Source organism: Corvus moneduloides, chromosome 5 (genome assembly GCF_009650955.1).
Source record: "Corvus moneduloides isolate bCorMon1 chromosome 5, bCorMon1.pri, whole genome shotgun sequence".
NCBI lineage: Eukaryota > Metazoa > Chordata > Aves > Passeriformes > Corvidae > Corvus > Corvus moneduloides.
Window position 1 is genome coordinate 70,276,907 of NC_045480.1, and position 17,422 is coordinate 70,294,328.

The window sequence follows — 17,422 nt, forward strand, 5'->3', positions numbered from 1 at the left end:
AGCTCCAGCTAACTTCAAGGAGAGGAGTGTATCTTAAAACAATTTCAATTTTCCTAAACTTCTTCACAACACGATATCCCTAAACGTCTTCTGGTTTTTCTCAGGATATCATCTGCTTTCCAAGAAACGGCATCGGGATGAACTCGTGAATGTTTATTTCCACACAAGCCAAAGCACAGGTGGCAGAACAAGACCAACACGGTCTGACAGGACTGACTGCCGGCTCTTCCCCAATGTCCATATCTCACCTGACAGACAACAGCAGCAGCCAGCAGCATCCAGGCAGGAATGTCAGTCACCAGCCCAAGGGGAGCCACCACAAGCACCGCCTCTCCCAGCGACAGAGAGACAAGCAGGAATCCTCTCCACGTCCAACGTCTTCACCCCCTACAAGGCGGTGCCTGAGGAGGGAATGGCGGGGCGGGGTCTGAGGCGGCAGGGGCAGGGCGGTGCCTGAGGCGGGAATGGGGGCCTTTTGGCTGAGGCGGGAACGGGGTGGCTTTGGCTGAGGCGGGAATGGAGGGGGCTGAGGCGGGAATGGCGGGCGGTGCCTGAGGCGGGAATGGCGGGGCGGTGCCTGAGGCGGCAGGGGCAGGGCGGTGCCTGAGGCGGGAATGGCGGGCGGTGCCTGAGGCGGGAATGGCGGGGCGGTGCCTGAGGCGGCAGGGGCGGGGCGGTGCCTGAGGAGGGAATGGCGGGCGGTGCCTGAGGCGGCAGGGGCGGGGCGGTGCCTGAGGCGGCAGGGGCAGGGCGGTGCCTGAAGAGGGAATGGCGGGCGGTGCCTGAGGCGGCAGGGGCGGGGCGGTGCCTGAGGCGGGAATGGCGGGCGGTGCCTGAGGCGGCAGGGGCGGGGCGGTGCCTGAGGCGGGAATGGCGGGCGGTGCCTGAGGCGGGAATGGCGGGCGGTGCCTGAGGCGGCAGGGGCGGGGCGGTGCCTGAGGCGGCAGGGGCAGGGCGGTGCCTGAGGCGGCAGGGGCGGGGCGGTGCCTGAGGCGGGAATGGCGGGCGGTGCCTGAGGCGGCAGGGGCGGGGCGGTGCCTGAGGCGGGAATGGCGGGCGGTGCCTGAGGCGGCAGGGGCGGGGCCGCCGCGCGTGATCCCGTGGGTGTGGCCGCGGTACGTGCGCTCCGTTGTCATTGGCGCCGCACCCGGAAGAGTCACTGGCGCCTGCGCGGTGGGGCCGCCGCGCGATCCTCTCCCAGCCCGCCGAGGAGATGGAGGCGGCGGCGTGGCGGCGGCAGCGGGAGCAGGAACAGGAACAGGAACAGCAGGAGCGGGAGCAGGAGGATGGTGGGCGGGTGCTGTCACGATCCCTGTCGGGACAGTCTTACTGGCTGGACCTGTGGCTCTTCATCCTCTTCGACCTGGCACTTTTCCTGCTTATCTACCTGCTGCCCTGAGGGCGCGGCCCAGGTGAGGGGCGGCGTTCGGGGATGGTCGGTCTGTCGGTCGGTCTGTCGGTCGGTCGGGAAGCCCCGACAGGCTGTGCCCCATGGAGGGAAGGCTGCGCTTCAGGAGTGGGCCCCGGGAACAGCCTTGGCATTCCCACAGCCCCGCCTCAGAAGGCCTCGGAAGCACAAATGCCTCTCAGGAATCTGGAAACTAATTCCAAGCCACCCTCAGCTTTATTTAATTGTTTGCGAGATTTATTATCCGCTCTCTGTTCGGGAGGTGTGGTTGATGCTCCTTACAGGTCAGTATCTTCCGAAGGGCTGTGCAGCACTATGAGCGTAACTAGACCTTTTCTGTTCCCTGTAGGGCCATTCCCACCAAGGGAATTCTCACCTATTCCGCACCTTATGAACACAGGCGGTGGAAGAGGAGGACCATTTGTGCGCGATAAACAACTGGGGACAAGACTCTAGTGGAGTCTCTATGGAGGAGGCACATTTTTATACACTGTATCTTAAGAGATCTCTGTGTGTCACAAGTGTTACTGTTCAGGTTTTACCTGTATCTTGTTTGTGTGTGCTAAACTGTGCCTTAAAGGTCACGTAAGGCAGACTGACTGTGCTTTTGTGATTAGTACCTAAAGGCTTCCTGTGCAGAAATGGAAGTATGCACTGTTTGAGTAAAATCTACTGAAAGGACACCCTGCGGAGTGGCTGAGAATAAAACCCAGCTCTTGTGTACACTGAAGTTAGAGCATCATCTGTTCCTTCAACAGATGAAGCTTAGCCAGCTGTTTTACTTCCAAAAAGTTAATTCTGATGGGTTGAGGCTGTTTGGTTTTGTATGATGTCTTTCTTCTTTCTTTACCTTTGGCAGTTCCTGCGCCTGCTCAGGCTCAATATTTATACATATAAATACATACATGTATAAACATGCCCGTGTTTAACCCAGCAGCAGTGTCCTGTCCTCACTTACTGATTAAGATAAATCTGGTTCTGATCTCCTTGCTAGAAAATGCTTAGGAGGAGCTGACAAGAGCAGCCTTGAGTCACTGGCAGATGACACATAAAGAACCCTCCTCCTCACCTTCCATGGATGGCTATAAGTAGACAGTAATAGATAATTAAAAGGTTTCAACATCAATTTCCTCTGTCACACGAGAGGGAGACTTTCAAACCTATGTTACAGGCACGAGGCTCGTGCAGTTGTTGGAGAAAGAAACAGAAGCTGAGCACATAGATGGAGCTTTTTGCCGGGGGAGGTTTGGGGGAAGAGAGTCTTCCAGCTATGGATGAAGGGGGTTCAGTTTTCTTTGGTATTTTTCCCTTGGGAATACTAATTTCTAGTCCTGAGAAGTACAATGCATGCTTGGTTGGTATTTTTTCCAGGAATACATTTAACAAAATAACAAGATTGGAGAGACTTGGAAGTGCAGAGTGGTTCAGTGTCTTCCCACACATTAAAAGAAAATGGGCCAGGATCATGTTAAATAGGATTTGGGATGCAAAAGTGGACAAAAGCTCTTTCCTTTTATTTTTCTTTGATTGTTGAGACAATTTTGCTACTGGCAGTGGTTTGTTTCATGTGTCAGACCTGCATTTAGGATCTTGGCTGCTGGTACCTGTGAGATCAGTGACTTCAGAGATCTTGACTCAAGGTGCACAGGAGCCCTGAACTATGATTGCATTCTCACAAACAGAAGAAGGGGGGTTCTAGTTTTTCAAATGAGGCCATTAAAGAGACAAGTTCACTGCATTCACTACCTTTCGTTTCCTCCCCCTCTGGCATGGTATCGCAAGTGAAAGCTGCAGGGAAGAGCCTATCAGGAAAGGACTGTAATGTTGCTCCAGTTCTCTTTTGATAAGGAAGACAGGTGAGATTTAATGGCTATTAAGGCTTAGAAAGTTGAATTTTAAGGCATCTTCCACTAAGTTAGTTTTCTCCTTCAGCTAGATCTGACACGAAAGGTTTTGCTTATCTCAGAAAACTTAAGAGCTAACAAAGTGCAGGCTTGTGCTGCACTGGGCTCAAGCTGTTCCATAGGCACATACTCTGGAGGCTCCAGAGTACACAGATCCCGGCAACTTTTGCTTATCCCTAGTAAAGATAGTAAGATAGCTCATGTGTTGGTCAATCACTTGTCACCCAGTCTGTGGGACTGTGGTATAAAAATTGCTTTATGCATTTCATAGCTACTTTAAAAGTTTAATCTATTTAACAGCTTTGTAAAATAGTTCAGAAGATTAATTTTACTGTTCAAAAGAGTACTGTTCAAAACCCCATCTCCACAAAAACCTCCAACCATCACTAGCAGCATTATCTGTCGCTTTAAAAATGTAGTTCTGGAAAGCCAACTTTTTCTCTTTTTTTAAACGTGGAACACAAAAAGAACAGACAGCAAAGATTTTAAATTTTTATCTTGGTATTTTGAACAAGCAGAACTTTGCAGGAAAATAATTCTAAAGACTGAAAAATATATTAATTACAAGACTTGTTAATATCTTTACTGTTACAAAAATTGTCTAGGCTCTTATACAAATCTATAGCTCGAGGGGGACATTTATAAAAAAATAAATAGGCACCCTAGGTAAGTTAAAACAAGTTATCACATATTAGTTAGCAAATATTACGTACATACATACATGGAGTGCAGAGTCAAATATAAAAATGAAGGTGCCTTGATTAGCTGTCTATTTAATCATTAAATACCTGGTAAACACAGAGAAAGTTGTCTGATAAGATTGTTTCAAGCTAAGCGAGGAGACTGAAGTACACCTAAGTTACTGCAGCTACTTTAGAGAGGAGTTTACCAGTTGTGCTTACTGGGAGCAGAGTTCATTGGTATCAGTAAGAGGCATTCATATTGCTCCTGGTACAGAAGTATCAACATTGCTATGCATGTTTAAAAATAAGTGTTCTAACATCATTCACAGTTGTTGCTGTGCTATCCATACATAAAAATACTGTCATTTCAAATACAAGATTTTTTTTCTTTTTTGCAAAACATTTTACAAATTATACATTATTTACAAATTCCAATAATCTTCGTTTTTACACAGGTATTAGGGGACAGTTGTACTTAACTGGCTCTGTGTATTATGTAACATGGCTAGATGAACTAGAAAAGTTTAATTTACAGGTTCTGAAATCTCTCAAAAATATTACAGTAGGAATCACCCAAGTTCTTTTTTAGCGTTCTTCTGTATTCAACTGATTTTCTTACAAAAGGATCATTGTTTAAGTTGCTGTTTACTAGCAGCCATACATAAACATGCATAGTATTTTCACTATAAATTCTAGAATTAATTTTTTTTCCCCAAGTGCTACAACAAATTTTGATCAAGGTAGAAAGAACGTTAATCTGAGATACCTGGTTTGTTGCATATATATAATGTTCCAGTTCTACTGTAAGGTACATGTCATTTAAAAGGAAAAAAACCTGACCTTGCTGCAGAATAACCAAAACTACTGTTTAAATGTTTACCTTGGATAATTGTGCTAAACAATTGCCATCATTTGGTTGAAGCACTAAAACACATGTACATAAGGTTATACACATAAAAAAAAAAGTCTTCCTGACTAACAGTGCAAGTAAGAATGTTTATTATGCATATTTTACCTTCTTGCATTATTTCAATAAATAAAAGGCATTGATGTTTAGGTGTAATCAGCAGCACCACAAGTTAACACTCTAATGTGAATAATAGAAACATTTTGCCTTTTTGGGTTGTGTCAGGCTTTGCTGACGCTGCCTCAGCACTCACTAGATGGTTCTGTGCACTGATTTAACTAACCAAATAAAAGCCAAATAAATCTTCCTCCTTGTTACGGAGATTAAGTCAGGTTAACAAAAGACAAGGTAAATTCCAGAGCTGCCAAAACTGGAGGCTGAGGGACAGAGCAGAGAAAGAGGAACTTCTTCTTCCCATGGCCCCTTAGCCACCAGTCTGAATGGCTGCACATTCAGCCTGATCTGCTAATGCAGACCATTTCCATATGTAGGACTGTTCCAAATGGGAAAACATGTTAGTAAAAAAAAAACCAAACAAATGTGTGATCCCCATGAACCAAAATGTCAAGCTGAATAAAAAAGGGGAGTTTAATAAATAGCAGCATTGACTTTGCATGCAATTGTAGAATAAGTCAGAACTGAACATAAGCAGTAATTACTTCTAAAATGTTATAAAATTAATCTTTCGTAGTTTCATGATAATTCTGTATTTAAAATTAGCATCCTATTCTGTTATACTGGTTTGTAACTTATGAAGTTAAATTTAATAAGGTAAAGTATATAGCTTAAAGGGTGAACAAATCTGATAAATGTGCTTAAAAACGTACACTAAGAGCAGGGGTATTAACAGGACAGTATTACTGCAGTTTACTTCAATTCCCTTTGAAAGTCTCATTTAACACTTGCAAACAAGAACAGGTTTTAAAGAATTATTATTATTATTATTAAGGCTTTTCAAATAAAAAATAAATCCTCTGGGTAAACTTGCATTAAAGACACTTGAAGGTTTGTGAAAGCACAGACTCTGAGAGACATCAGTTGAAAAAACCGTGTCACCTCGTGCTACCTCTGAGGACAAATACTGCTCTATTATGACTACAGGTACTGCATTAGTTGTGGTAGCATGTTTATCCCTTTTGTTAGTCTGAGAACGTAGTGACCACAGTCTGAAGGAACAATTCTTACACTGCAGCTAACTAGATCTTCTTACACAATCAGTAACATCCAGCCGATCCCGCTGCTGCAAGGTGTGCACTCCTCAAGGGACCACACTGAATACAAACTGTAGAAGACAAGCTGAGTAACAGAGGTAAGCATTAAGGCAACTAGAGTAACAAATCAAAGGAACCACAAGTTAGCACCTCTTCTCCTCTGTTCACTTCTATTTGCATATTCATTTGAACAGTCACAACTCCCAAGCAAAGTGCAGTCAGCTGGGTACCTGGTTATCACACACACACACACACACTCAAGGTTGTGACCCTTTACAGACTACATGAAATGCCCAAGTCAGATCCAAGTGTGGCTTTCTTGAAGAACCTATCTACTGCAGTGTATTCCTTCTGCATTTACCTTGTACCTCTGTTCGGGGATGGGATGCCTGGGCTCAAGAGTGGCAGGGTATGTGGCATTCAGATCTACTCCAGCTGCTGGAGGATGCTTCTCCTTGTGGAAGCTTCCACTCTCTGTAAAATACAGCTTGGGCCTCTGGTGGTACTTGAGCCTGTAGGTGTCAGTCATGCAGCTGTCTACCGAGAAGTAAGTGGTTAGGGACACGCTGTCATTCCCATCCGCATAGCCAGGGCTAGGTCCCGTGTGACGGGATCCTTTCTTTAGCATGTTCTCAGACACAGTCCAGAACTCATTAACTGATAAGCGAGGTGGAGAATCCGGTTTATGAACGAACACTTCGTTCCCTGGAAAGGGCTCTTTAAGCCTTTGTTCAGCTGGGACTACGCTTGCTTCTGATGCAGATTTTGAAGGTGCACCTGTTTGCCTTAATGGACTATTTTGCAACGCTTCCGGTGATTTTACATCCACTGCCGAGTTATTCTCTGCTCCTGACAAAGTGCTCAGAGCGTATTTCTTCGGAGGTAAGGGGGGAGGAATGTTCTGGTACACGGCTTCAGGCACCCAGAGGGGCTCCGCCCTTCGGAGGGGGTGGCCGGCGTGCTCGCTGGGAGGGGCAGGCAGCACCGCCGGCCTTTCCGGCAGGGTCTGAGGTGCACAGGGCACCAGCCCCACCTTGGGACCCAGTGTTTTTGTGTGGTGAGACTGCGGCTGGGCAGGGGGGGGAAAGTCGCTGTGGATCGGCTTCCTGCCACAGGCATTGTCTGGGAAGGAGTGGGGCACGCTGTCCGCACAATACACCGGCACGTTCACCTTCTCCAACCTCTCTGTTTGAAGCCACTCGGAAGAGTTTGGCTCGTTCGCCTTGTTCCTGTTGTCTGACTTCACAATCTCTTTGAGAACTGGCTGGAGAACTGATGATGGGAAATACTTCCTATTGATCTCAGGCATTTCAGCTCTAAAATACAAAAATCACACAGGATGTAAGTATCCCTGAAAACATATGAAAAGGCTCAAATAACAGGGATTTTTTCAAATACAGCCCTGGTAAAACCACTGAAATATTCAAACTGACAAGAGAATTAGGCTCTGTTCAACATACAGCCCTTGGAGTACAAGTTGTATTAAATTACTCCAAAGTTTCTTTCATTAGAAATGTAAATGTGCCCTAAGAAGGCAAGATGAATTCCTTCAACATTCAGGACTATGTCAAATATGACCTCTGCTCTCTTCTGAACATCCTCATGACTCTGATACATGCATTTTTCAAATACTGCATGTTACTTGAAGTTGATAAATTTGTATTTAGATTCTTGAGTTTTAGGAGATACTGAGCACTTAGTGTTCATATTAGAAACAACAAGGTACAGCAGCAGCTTCTAAACACAAATCAACTTTCCCCCCCTTCCAGACAGACTTTTCAAAGCTTTATGGGGTGATTGCACTAACCATAAATTGGTTAATCACTGCATGTTACATATAATTCCAAACAGAAAAACGTTAAATCCCTCTTTCTGGTAAGATGGTTTAAAATCCCCTAATGGTGACATTGACAGCATCAAAATTAAAGACAGAGAGAATTTAGACCCATCAATTATACAAAATTCAAAAGGAATTGCCTGTCAAAAATATTGAATACCTTAACTCTTCAATGCTTAATACTGAACATCGTAATATTACAACATTCAGTATTTTTGAACTTTCACAGAGGAACATGCCACTACTGGTTACCTCTTTACTGGAGGACTGGGCACCTGCAAATATAATTCTGTTGGGAAACCAGCATGAGGATGAGGTTTGTAGTTAACTTCGGAACTGATCTGGTCTTTCCTCAAATCTGGGGCTAGAAAAGAAAATACTGCAATATTAACAGATATACAGTCCAATTCCTTCTTTATAATTCCTCAGAGGTTACAGAAACAAACAAAATACAACAGAACAATCTCTTTCAAAATTTGAGATTAATCAAAACCATTTTGAAGATAATCTGTCACAGGTGGTCAGATCTTAGAATGTGGAGGAAATTTTCTGGGTGTTCTTCTTACCAGAAAATAAGTAATTATGACAATTTTGAAGTCCTGTAGATATGTTTTCAAGATCACCTTAATATTTAATCTGACTAAAGCACATTTTCAAAAGAAGCTTTTACTAAAAGCATGTTTATTGCTTATTATGACATCTAAAGTAATTTAAATTACAAAATAAGAACTATGTATGACTTCTAAAGATTCATATTGTGTTATAATAATTAAATAGAATGAATACTGTAGAGACTGAGGGTGGTCTAGGTTGTTCTGTTGTTTGTGGGTTTTACAGAAATACATCCTTTGAAACAATTCAAACCCTAAAGCAAGACTGTAAGGCTCACAGAGAGACTGGGCAGACAAAGAGCACTGTCACCCATGTGCCCCAAACACACAGCACTGAGTGCCTGGGCCAGCACTACTGCACTCCTCCTCCAGAAGCTCCTTCTTCCCAGGCAAAGAACCATTCCTTGAAAATACACAAGTTCTGAACAAGGCAGCTCCTAGTGAGCTGGAAATAAAGGAAGCATTGAAGTATTCATGTCAACACCACCCAGAATAAAACACTCTCTTGGCAAGTGACAAGCAGCAGTCTATTTGTTTAGACATAGATACTCCAAGTATATGGCAAGTAATGCCATGATTAGCCCATTAATATCAGTCCTGAAGTGGCTCTGAAGCCACTCAAAGAAATGGCTTCTTCTTCTCCTCAGTATTATCATTATTATTATTATTACAATGGCTTATTTTGTCTGTGTACAGACTAGACTCACAACTGCTACACCTATTTCACTTGTTTCCCTAAGTTTAAATATTTAAAGTCTTAGAACTTTAGACTTATGAACATATGACTTAAAACCCCAACAACAGAGCAAAACTAAACTGAAAACTTTGGGTGTTGGTGTTTGGTGATACTCGTTTTGAGGCTCAATATCTGCCCTATTCTTTAGGTGATGTGAGACTAAAGACATGAAATCTTTGACCAAGGACACAGGTAATAGAGGCTAAAGCAGCATATAGCACAGGAGACAAAGCCCCCATATGGCTTTCCTGCAAGTCTTGAGATTAAAAAAAAAAAAAAAAAGTCACAATAAACAATACCACAGCCTTAGAAATCATATTTATGGGAAAATATTCTTACTGAATGAGCCCATAGAAGAGACAAGTATTTAACCTGAAGGTTCGAAACCGCTTGTGTGCCACAGAGCTACCGAACAGTGAGATAACCAACACTGAGATTATATTTCACGCAGAAACACTTCATTCTAGTGCAGACTGGTGATTTTCACTCCAAGCCCAGCTCCCGGAGGACTCCGCAGGCTCCCAGGGCAGTGCCGCAAGCGGCCGGCAGGCGGCAGCAGAGGCCAGCGAGCGGCTCCCTCGGGCACGGCCAGCCGCACCAGGTGCTTTGTGCCTGCGGAATTCCAGCGAACTTAAAAATAGATGTGTTATTTTCCTTTCTGCTGACAGGACAGCCATGCACGGTTAAAACCAGACGCCGGCTCGATTGGGAATTTTGGCTCTACGATCTCTGCAAACCTAAATATGGGACACACAAGCCCTGCTCAGCTGGAGCTTGGCATCCTTATCAATGGCTCGTAAAGAGCTGAGCAATAAATGAAAGATAATCATTGCCTTCTGACATATAAACTGATCTGCTTTTAACATTTACAAACATTCATTTTCACATCTGGGTAGCCAATTCAGATTTTCAAAAGATTAACATCCATTCTACAGCCCACACGTAGGACAGACAAGGTCTTGTCTAGTATCTCCATTTACACATACAGAACATGTGCAAAAATCTGCCAAGTCCAGTTTCTGTTGAGAAAAAAGCTGAACTGAAAATAAATACAAAACCTCTACAAAAACCTCCAACAAAAACTCAACTCCACATTAAATTCAGCTTCCTCTTTATGTGTTTTAGCTGCACATTTCCTGGATTTTTTTTAATATTTCCCAAGTTGTCACTAAAAAAACCAACAACAAAAGTAATACTTTTTGTAACAAATATTGTGGCAAATTCCTCTCTCTTAGTCTAGACATTTTCTGTATTCAGTTGAAATGACAGCCAAACTTATTGGAAGCTTTGGAAATGTGGAACAACAACAATCTCTCAGTCAAGGAAGTAATATGTATGTTATAACTTGCCCAAAATGGAATATTATTTCTAAAAAACAGTGACCAATCTCCTTAAAAAAAAATTCTTATATTCTAGAAACTTTACTTTTGGAGCAATACTCAGTTGCAAAATCTTTCCTATATATTGTTCTTCTATCATTTAAAGACATTCCAGTAAAGCATTTCTTTGTTTCTGTTTCATGGTAAGCAAGCTAAGTAGCTACAAGATTTAGTTCTCCACTCATTTCTTTAAACTTGGCATTCACGTACACTGACTGCACCATAAGGGTAAGAACTGGTTTTCCTTACGTGCAGTTGCATGTTTTGAATTATTACTATAAAGGTACAGTTTTCCTAAGCATGAGCTGTCTTTTTCAGAGTTATGGTTGGTTTGTGGGGTTTTCTGAAGTGACACAACAAGCAAAGGCAATTTGTATTCTTCTTCACACTAACCAGATCTTCAGAATGATTCTAGATTTCAGTTTGAGTTGTCTCATGCTGTTGAACTGAACAATGGGAAAACCATTAAAAACAATGGGAAAACCATCAAAATTAGTAATCTAACTTGCAGAACAGGAGGTTGGTAGTTTTCCCCTCACACTACTCATGTCTCAAGTTCTCTAAACACAATAAAAATTTTGCCTCCTGAGCTCACAAGTTCAAACTTCATAAACGCAAAGTGATTAATATAAATCATGGATACTACATCTGCTTACTCAATATTTACATTTTCCTGCCAAAATCTAACCACACAATTTAGGGATTGGCCTTGTGGGACCTTTGCTTCAGTACTACAGTTATCTACTGCTTACTGCCCGTGTAAGGAGCAGCCATTTGATCTCCCAGTCACTGTGTGATCCAGTGTTTCTATCTTTATAATGTTCTGACAATAAGTTTATTTTTGTAAGTCAGGGACAGAATTCCTCAAGTGCTGAACAGTAGCCTCATTCAGCTCTACTGAAAAACAAGGAGCTGGTAAAGCACTACCAACGGTGGGCATAATTAGAAGTCCAACATTATTTCCATAAGAAGTTTTCCACACAAAAAAAACCACTCAGACATATTTTTTTGGAGTTGCCATGAGAGCCTAACAAAGATTTCTTAATATTCCATTCCCCTCTCAGAAAGGACTGAGCATTTGTTTTTAAAGTCCCATTTTCTGTGAGTCTGTCTGATATTTACCTACCAACCCATGTCTCGTTCAGACTATTCAGAGATGGAAAATAACGTAATACAACTGATACCTGTTGTCCTTGCTAAAGGTGTCCTGACACACTTTTTAGACAACCTAAAAACTGAGTCCAAATAAGTCTTTAACCCCACATACCTGTGAAATTATTAAATCCTTCAGATCTCTTTTCGGTCCATTGATCACTTCCATTAAAAGTATTATTTTCCAAAACTAAGTTAAATACATTCATTTTTTAAAAGAAGCTTTTCGATAATTTGTTACTGAATTAGAATAACTGAATAGGTTGGATCCTATCATCAATTTTTTATGATAACTCTGAGGATCACCTGGAATCACTACACTTTTTTAAGAAAAACGTAGGATGCATGTTGAAAGCTTTAAGAATACTTAAGTATTCTCTCCAGAGAACAGTCCATTGTTTTAACCCACCCATTTCTCATGCCTAAAGAGTATTTTAAGTATTTTTCACTGGTGACTTTTTTCCCTTTTTCCTATCCAACTGTGTTTGATAAGAATGGTATAGTACGGAACTAAAGCAGAATAAATCTCATGCAGAACCAGACCTTTGCATTCCATTAATGGAGTTTGCGACTCATTTTTTTTTGTTTTGGGTCATCAAAATAAGCAAACACCAAATTAGTTCTCTTTCTCCACCAAAAAATAGATTAGAATATGGACAGAAAATGTAGAAGTGGTATGGCAACACCCCCACCCCCCACTTTAAGTCCTAGGAGAAGCTATACTATACATTATTTGAAAAGAAGTATGATATCTATAAAAATCAAATGTTTCCTGAGGAAGTGGCCTCATATTTATTGCCCCTCTTTGTACAAGCACCCTCCCATTGTTTCAGCAACAGCAGATAATGATTTTGGCTGGCCTCAGACTGACCTATAATACTTATATGCCAAGGCATTTATCAACTTTATAAAACCCCAGCAGACATATTAGTATGTAAAAGGAAGTGGACTTCCTTATTACAAGTGTTTCTTCCTGATACTGCTTCATATCTAGGAGGAAAACAAATGGTGCCACAGTCCACCCAGATATCTTAAAAAAAAAAAAAATAAAAGTCTTGCTTAGTATCCTCCAAGGAAGCTCCTAGAAATTTTTTGGGGGAAACCACAGGGAGTGAACCAAACTACCATGTCATTTGTATTAAGTTTTTTTGGGGTTTGGGGGAATAGAAATTCTGGTACATCTACGATAGTTTCTGAAAACTTAATTTTTATATGGGTTCTTACCATGGAAGTTTCTGTTCTGCTCAGGTGCTGAATGTAACACACTGTCAACTTTTTTGGTTGGCAAGTTCTGTTCGCTGTAAAAGAAGCACATATGGGATTACAACACTGAAACTGTGGAACAGACACCACTGGTCATCCAATCCAATTTATTTGTAGGTATCAATATCTTCAGTAAGTGTAACCTGTTAATCAGCATTCCATCTTGTCCATTTTCCTAGTTTGATAATTTGCTATTCGTTAATACTTTGTTTTGATAACAATTATCATTAGAAGTTGTGATTGCCACTTGGTATCTCATTCCTAGAGGTTTTCATTTAATTATTCTTCCCCTCAAACTGGAATAAAACTGGAAGATCACAGCTGCCAACCCAAAAGGAGAGAAAAAAAAATTATCAGAGGATTTACTAAATCTTGCTGGTTTAGATAAGCAGAAAACACGCATGACTAATCCAGATAGGGAGCTGACAAACACCCTGCCAACTCCTACCTTCCACAAGAGTAAGGCAGGGAAGAGATACACAGTGGCAAGAATTCAATTAAAAGAACCCCTCTTATTGACAGGACAGGAAAACAAGAAAAATACTGAAAGAAACATGAAGAACGGAGTTAAAAACAAAACAGTAATTTTTTTCCACTTTCTAGAAGAACTTTCAAATAATTAGTTTATATATTCTTGGGTTTATGAGACAGAGTCTGAAAGGTTAGCAGGAAACTAGTAAGTATTGCCAGCCAGTTGAAATTACCAATCATATAAAGCACTTCTGGAAGTCCCAGGAAGTCGGCTGTATTTTGATAACGTATGTTTTTTTTCTTTATTTGACAAATGTTTAAACAACAGCATAAGCAGCTTCTTAATGAACTATGCTGTTTTAAATTTATCATATTCTCTCTCACAAAATGACACATTTGGGTGTCCCATTACCTCATGGGCATGCTTAAAAATGAGTTTAAGCTGTCAAAACCACTGTTTGAGACACCTGTCAAACACAAAATAAAACCATGAGTTGGAGTAGTGTTATACATAATTATGTCATTAGCCAATAAAAGCCCATCAGGTTTTTGCATAGTGGGATTTTGTACAGTTTGGTGGGAGGGAAAGAGTGGGAGAAAGGGAAGGGAGGTCAAGGCCTTTTCATATCCTATTTGCCATTCTCTTTTCCTGTGAAATAGGTTGCCATGAAAATATATGCCTGAAAATTTGCTCGGATCCATCAAATTAGATCTATCAAAGTGACTAGGCTTGGGCTCCCAGCTGTGCTCTTCCGTTTTATGGATATAAACAAGATCTGAAACAAGAATGAATGGGTTTTAGAAGGATCTACATTCCACATACAGTTTGAGATACACAATACTGAAAACTTCATGTGGAAGGATTATAACTTTATTTCACAGCATCGCAGATTTAAGTTGGAATGGACCTCTTCAGATCATCAAGTCCAGCCAGTTTTAGTAATTTTACACTTTTCAGCAAAGATTTATTTCCAACGGGTCAGTCAATTACCAAGTGATCAGTATGTGTCCGAGGTGATCTAGAAAACTGAATTTCTGCACTGTGACTGGTAACAGCACCCAAGATTCACCTACTGCCATTCCCATCCCCTTTTCAGGGCCTGTCTGTACCAATGTTACAGGTGTGATTTATATGGACACTGTATTTTTTCCATTACAGATGGAAAGTTACACGCAGTCTAAAAATCTCGTAAGAGTGTAGCAACTATTACAAATGAACATACCCTGCCCCTCAGCACAGCTTAGCAGTTCAGGCTCAGTGCCTCAGTGACTGGCTCAGCACCTCCCAAACAGAACCAGAGCGAAGGTAAATTGAACACTTAATTGCCCGCACCCTTATTTCTAGATACACTTTAGCTTTCCACATACCTGACTTCAAGCAAGTTGCAAAGCATGTTTTCCTGGGTGGTTTTGATTTTAAACAACACAAACTTTAGAACAGGTCATTTTTCCATAAATACAACCTATGCAAGCTCGAAGAGCACTAGCATTACCTGCAGGAAGCACTTTCCTTCACAATCTTGGCATCTGCTGTATTGATTCCTTCAATAATAGGAGAGTCTGGATTTGCAGATCCGTTGCTGATATGGTCACTGCTTTCATACCCAGATTCTGTCCTCTGAATTTGCCAGTTATCACCATGGAGTTTTCTCTCTGTAAATCCTTTGCTTTTTTCAGCATTCCCTTTTCCCTCAGAATCCAGTGAACTTCGACTTCCTGTATCCTGTTTTGTCTCATCTTCATATATAGTCATTAAACCCTTCTGCATTTGGTTTTCCTTTGGCCAGTGATTAAAGCTCCGCTCCTTTTCATGCTTAGATTTACTGCTCAGGTTTGCTTTGTGCTTTGGGCTGTGCTGTTTTTTCTCAGTCTCACTGAAAATGCTGTCTACATTCAGTGTCTCTCGCATTGGTTTCCAACCTTTACTCCTGCTCCTGCTGCTGATACTTCCTTTGTCCCTGGAGTCTTGACTGGTGTCCGTATCATAGCCAGTGATGCCATTGGTCCGTGTCCTTGTCACTGGTTTCTCTCCAGCAGGAAAAGGTTCTGTTTTGTTTGATCCAAGCACATGTGCAGAAAGCTTTGCTGGGTGAGGTGCTTGGTTGTCGTGCTTGTAGGGGCCCCTTCCCTGGCTGCTGTAGATCCGCTGATCTGGGCAGTGCCTCAGTCCACTTCCAACCGGAGGAGACCCTGACTTAGCACTGGAACGGTCTTCCCCCAGCAAGTCTTGCAAGAACAAAAAGGAAAAAAAGCTCCATTAAAGTTCTCATTAATATTTCATAGAATGATTTGTGTTGAAATGGCCTTTATTAATCATCCAAGTTCCAACTGCCCTGCCACAGGCAGGGACACCTTCCACCAGACCAGGTTGCTCAGAGCCCCATGCAACCTGGCCTTAGACACTTCCAGGATGGAAGCAATCATTTAACAGATATTGTTACAGTCCTAAAGTCTCTTACAGTATCTCTAAAAATCCAGTATGTATTTCAGAATACTGAAAACTGGGAAACTTTAATCTTACAGTGTGGTCTCTTAAAAGGAGAAAAAAATCTGCACAAGCAGCATTGACACTACAAGTTTTTCAATCAACTGTTCTCTGGTTATATTTTTAAAATGTACCTCTTTGTCTGCCAGACTCTTTCCTTGGTCCTCTGTCTGCATCTTTTCGTAAAGAAGTGAAGTTTTTCATGTCAGCAGCTTTCTGGGCACACTCTCTGGATAAGTCCTTTAGCCTGTCCTTTTGATCACTGTATCCTAACTTGGCTGCAAAAAATACTTCTTGTCAAACACCATTACTCAAAAGTCATTCATCACCAAAACACATATTTGGACTGTAAGATTTAGTTTTTAGTGTTAGGACTACTTAAACAGACTAAATGAATTATTTAACACAGATTAAGACCGTGAGATTTCTTTCCAACCATAAGATCAAGTCCATTAACACACAGGACTACAAATAATGCTGATACCACGTGAGTACTGCTGGGGAAAAGCACTCCTCAAGTAGCCAGTGATCCACAGAGCCACACCTCAGCCTCAAATCACTAATGTGCCTTTTAATCAACCACATTACTGGAAAGCTTGACAATGTTTGAGAAATGGAACAAGGCCTTGAGAGCCACTTTAGTTAAAGAATAACAAGGGTAGTAAATATTCTGCATTTACAGTTCTCTGGAAAAGTTAGCGTTCCATGGCAGATATTCAGATATTACTTAAACATTGAATGAATCTTTGAATAACAACTAAGTCAATGACGGAATTCTTCCCTTAGTCCTGAGGTTAGAACCCACCTGAAATGCTATCAATTGAAATATTTTGTAATAAGACATACCCCGTTCAGTGTTTTGGAGGTGGGAGTAGGGAATACATACCTGGACCTCTACCACCACTTGCTTGAATATGGCTTCTGCTGAATGCTGGATTATCTGGCTGAAGTTTTTTATTACTCCTTTGATTAGTGGAGTCTCCAATTCCATTCTCTTTCACATGATCTGATCTAGCAGCAGAATGCTTTTCAAATCCTGTGAAACAACATATTTATCTTTAGAAATAAAAGGCTTCCTTATTTAAATTTCCAATATCTAAATTAAAAAAAAAAAAAAAAAAAAAGAAAGCTTTTTAATTGTGGATTAAAAAGCCAGAAGAGAAACATCACCAGAAACCACACTACATTTCAATATACTAGGCAATAGGGTTCTGTAATATTTTATATAATGCCGCATTTATAGTGGTAGCCTGCAGTGAAACGGGGTTCTCAATTCTTTGCTCCCTGAAGTAATCTATGTTCTATTGCTACACATGATGGGAACACTAACAAGTCAAATTCAATTTGGCTTTTATTTAAGTTACTTGTAAATTAT

The 17,422-nt window shown here is 41.6% G+C and overlaps 1 protein-coding gene and 2 long non-coding RNA genes across 5 annotated transcripts in view; 1 reads left to right on the forward strand and 2 right to left on the reverse strand.

Annotated features, from left to right (window-relative positions):
* LOC116443743 overlaps positions 1-462 on the reverse strand; it is a 116,174-nt gene extending 115,712 nt beyond the window's left edge. For both annotated transcript variants that reach the window (XR_004240043.1, XR_004240044.1), the window contains exon 1: positions 249-462. This is a non-coding gene — a long non-coding RNA (uncharacterized LOC116443743). The remainder of the gene's footprint in view (positions 1-248) is intronic.
* Positions 463-1,139: 677 nt separating this feature from the next.
* LOC116443889 lies at positions 1,140-2,342 on the forward strand. The gene is made up of 2 exons (XR_004240085.1): positions 1,140-1,412; positions 1,758-2,342. It is a non-coding gene; the product is annotated as an uncharacterized LOC116443889 (long non-coding RNA).
* A 1,412-nt stretch (positions 2,343-3,754) lies between these two features.
* USP53 (ubiquitin specific peptidase 53) overlaps positions 3,755-17,422 on the reverse strand; it is a 30,009-nt gene continuing 16,341 nt past the window's right edge. The window contains exons 11-16 of one of the 2 annotated variants that reach the window (XM_032108720.1): positions 16,934-17,083; positions 16,182-16,325; positions 15,056-15,788; positions 13,053-13,126; positions 8,203-8,314; positions 3,755-7,429 (exon numbers count right to left, since the gene is read on the reverse strand). In XM_032108720.1, coding sequence (XP_031964611.1) covers positions 6,442-7,429; positions 8,203-8,314; positions 13,053-13,126; positions 15,056-15,788; positions 16,182-16,325; positions 16,934-17,083 — 2,201 coding nt within the window. In that variant the 3' untranslated portion in view covers positions 3,755-6,441. The remainder of the gene's footprint in view (positions 7,430-8,202; positions 8,315-13,052; positions 13,127-15,055; positions 15,789-16,181; positions 16,326-16,933; positions 17,084-17,422) is intronic. The other variant, XM_032108721.1, reaches the window with a different exon arrangement.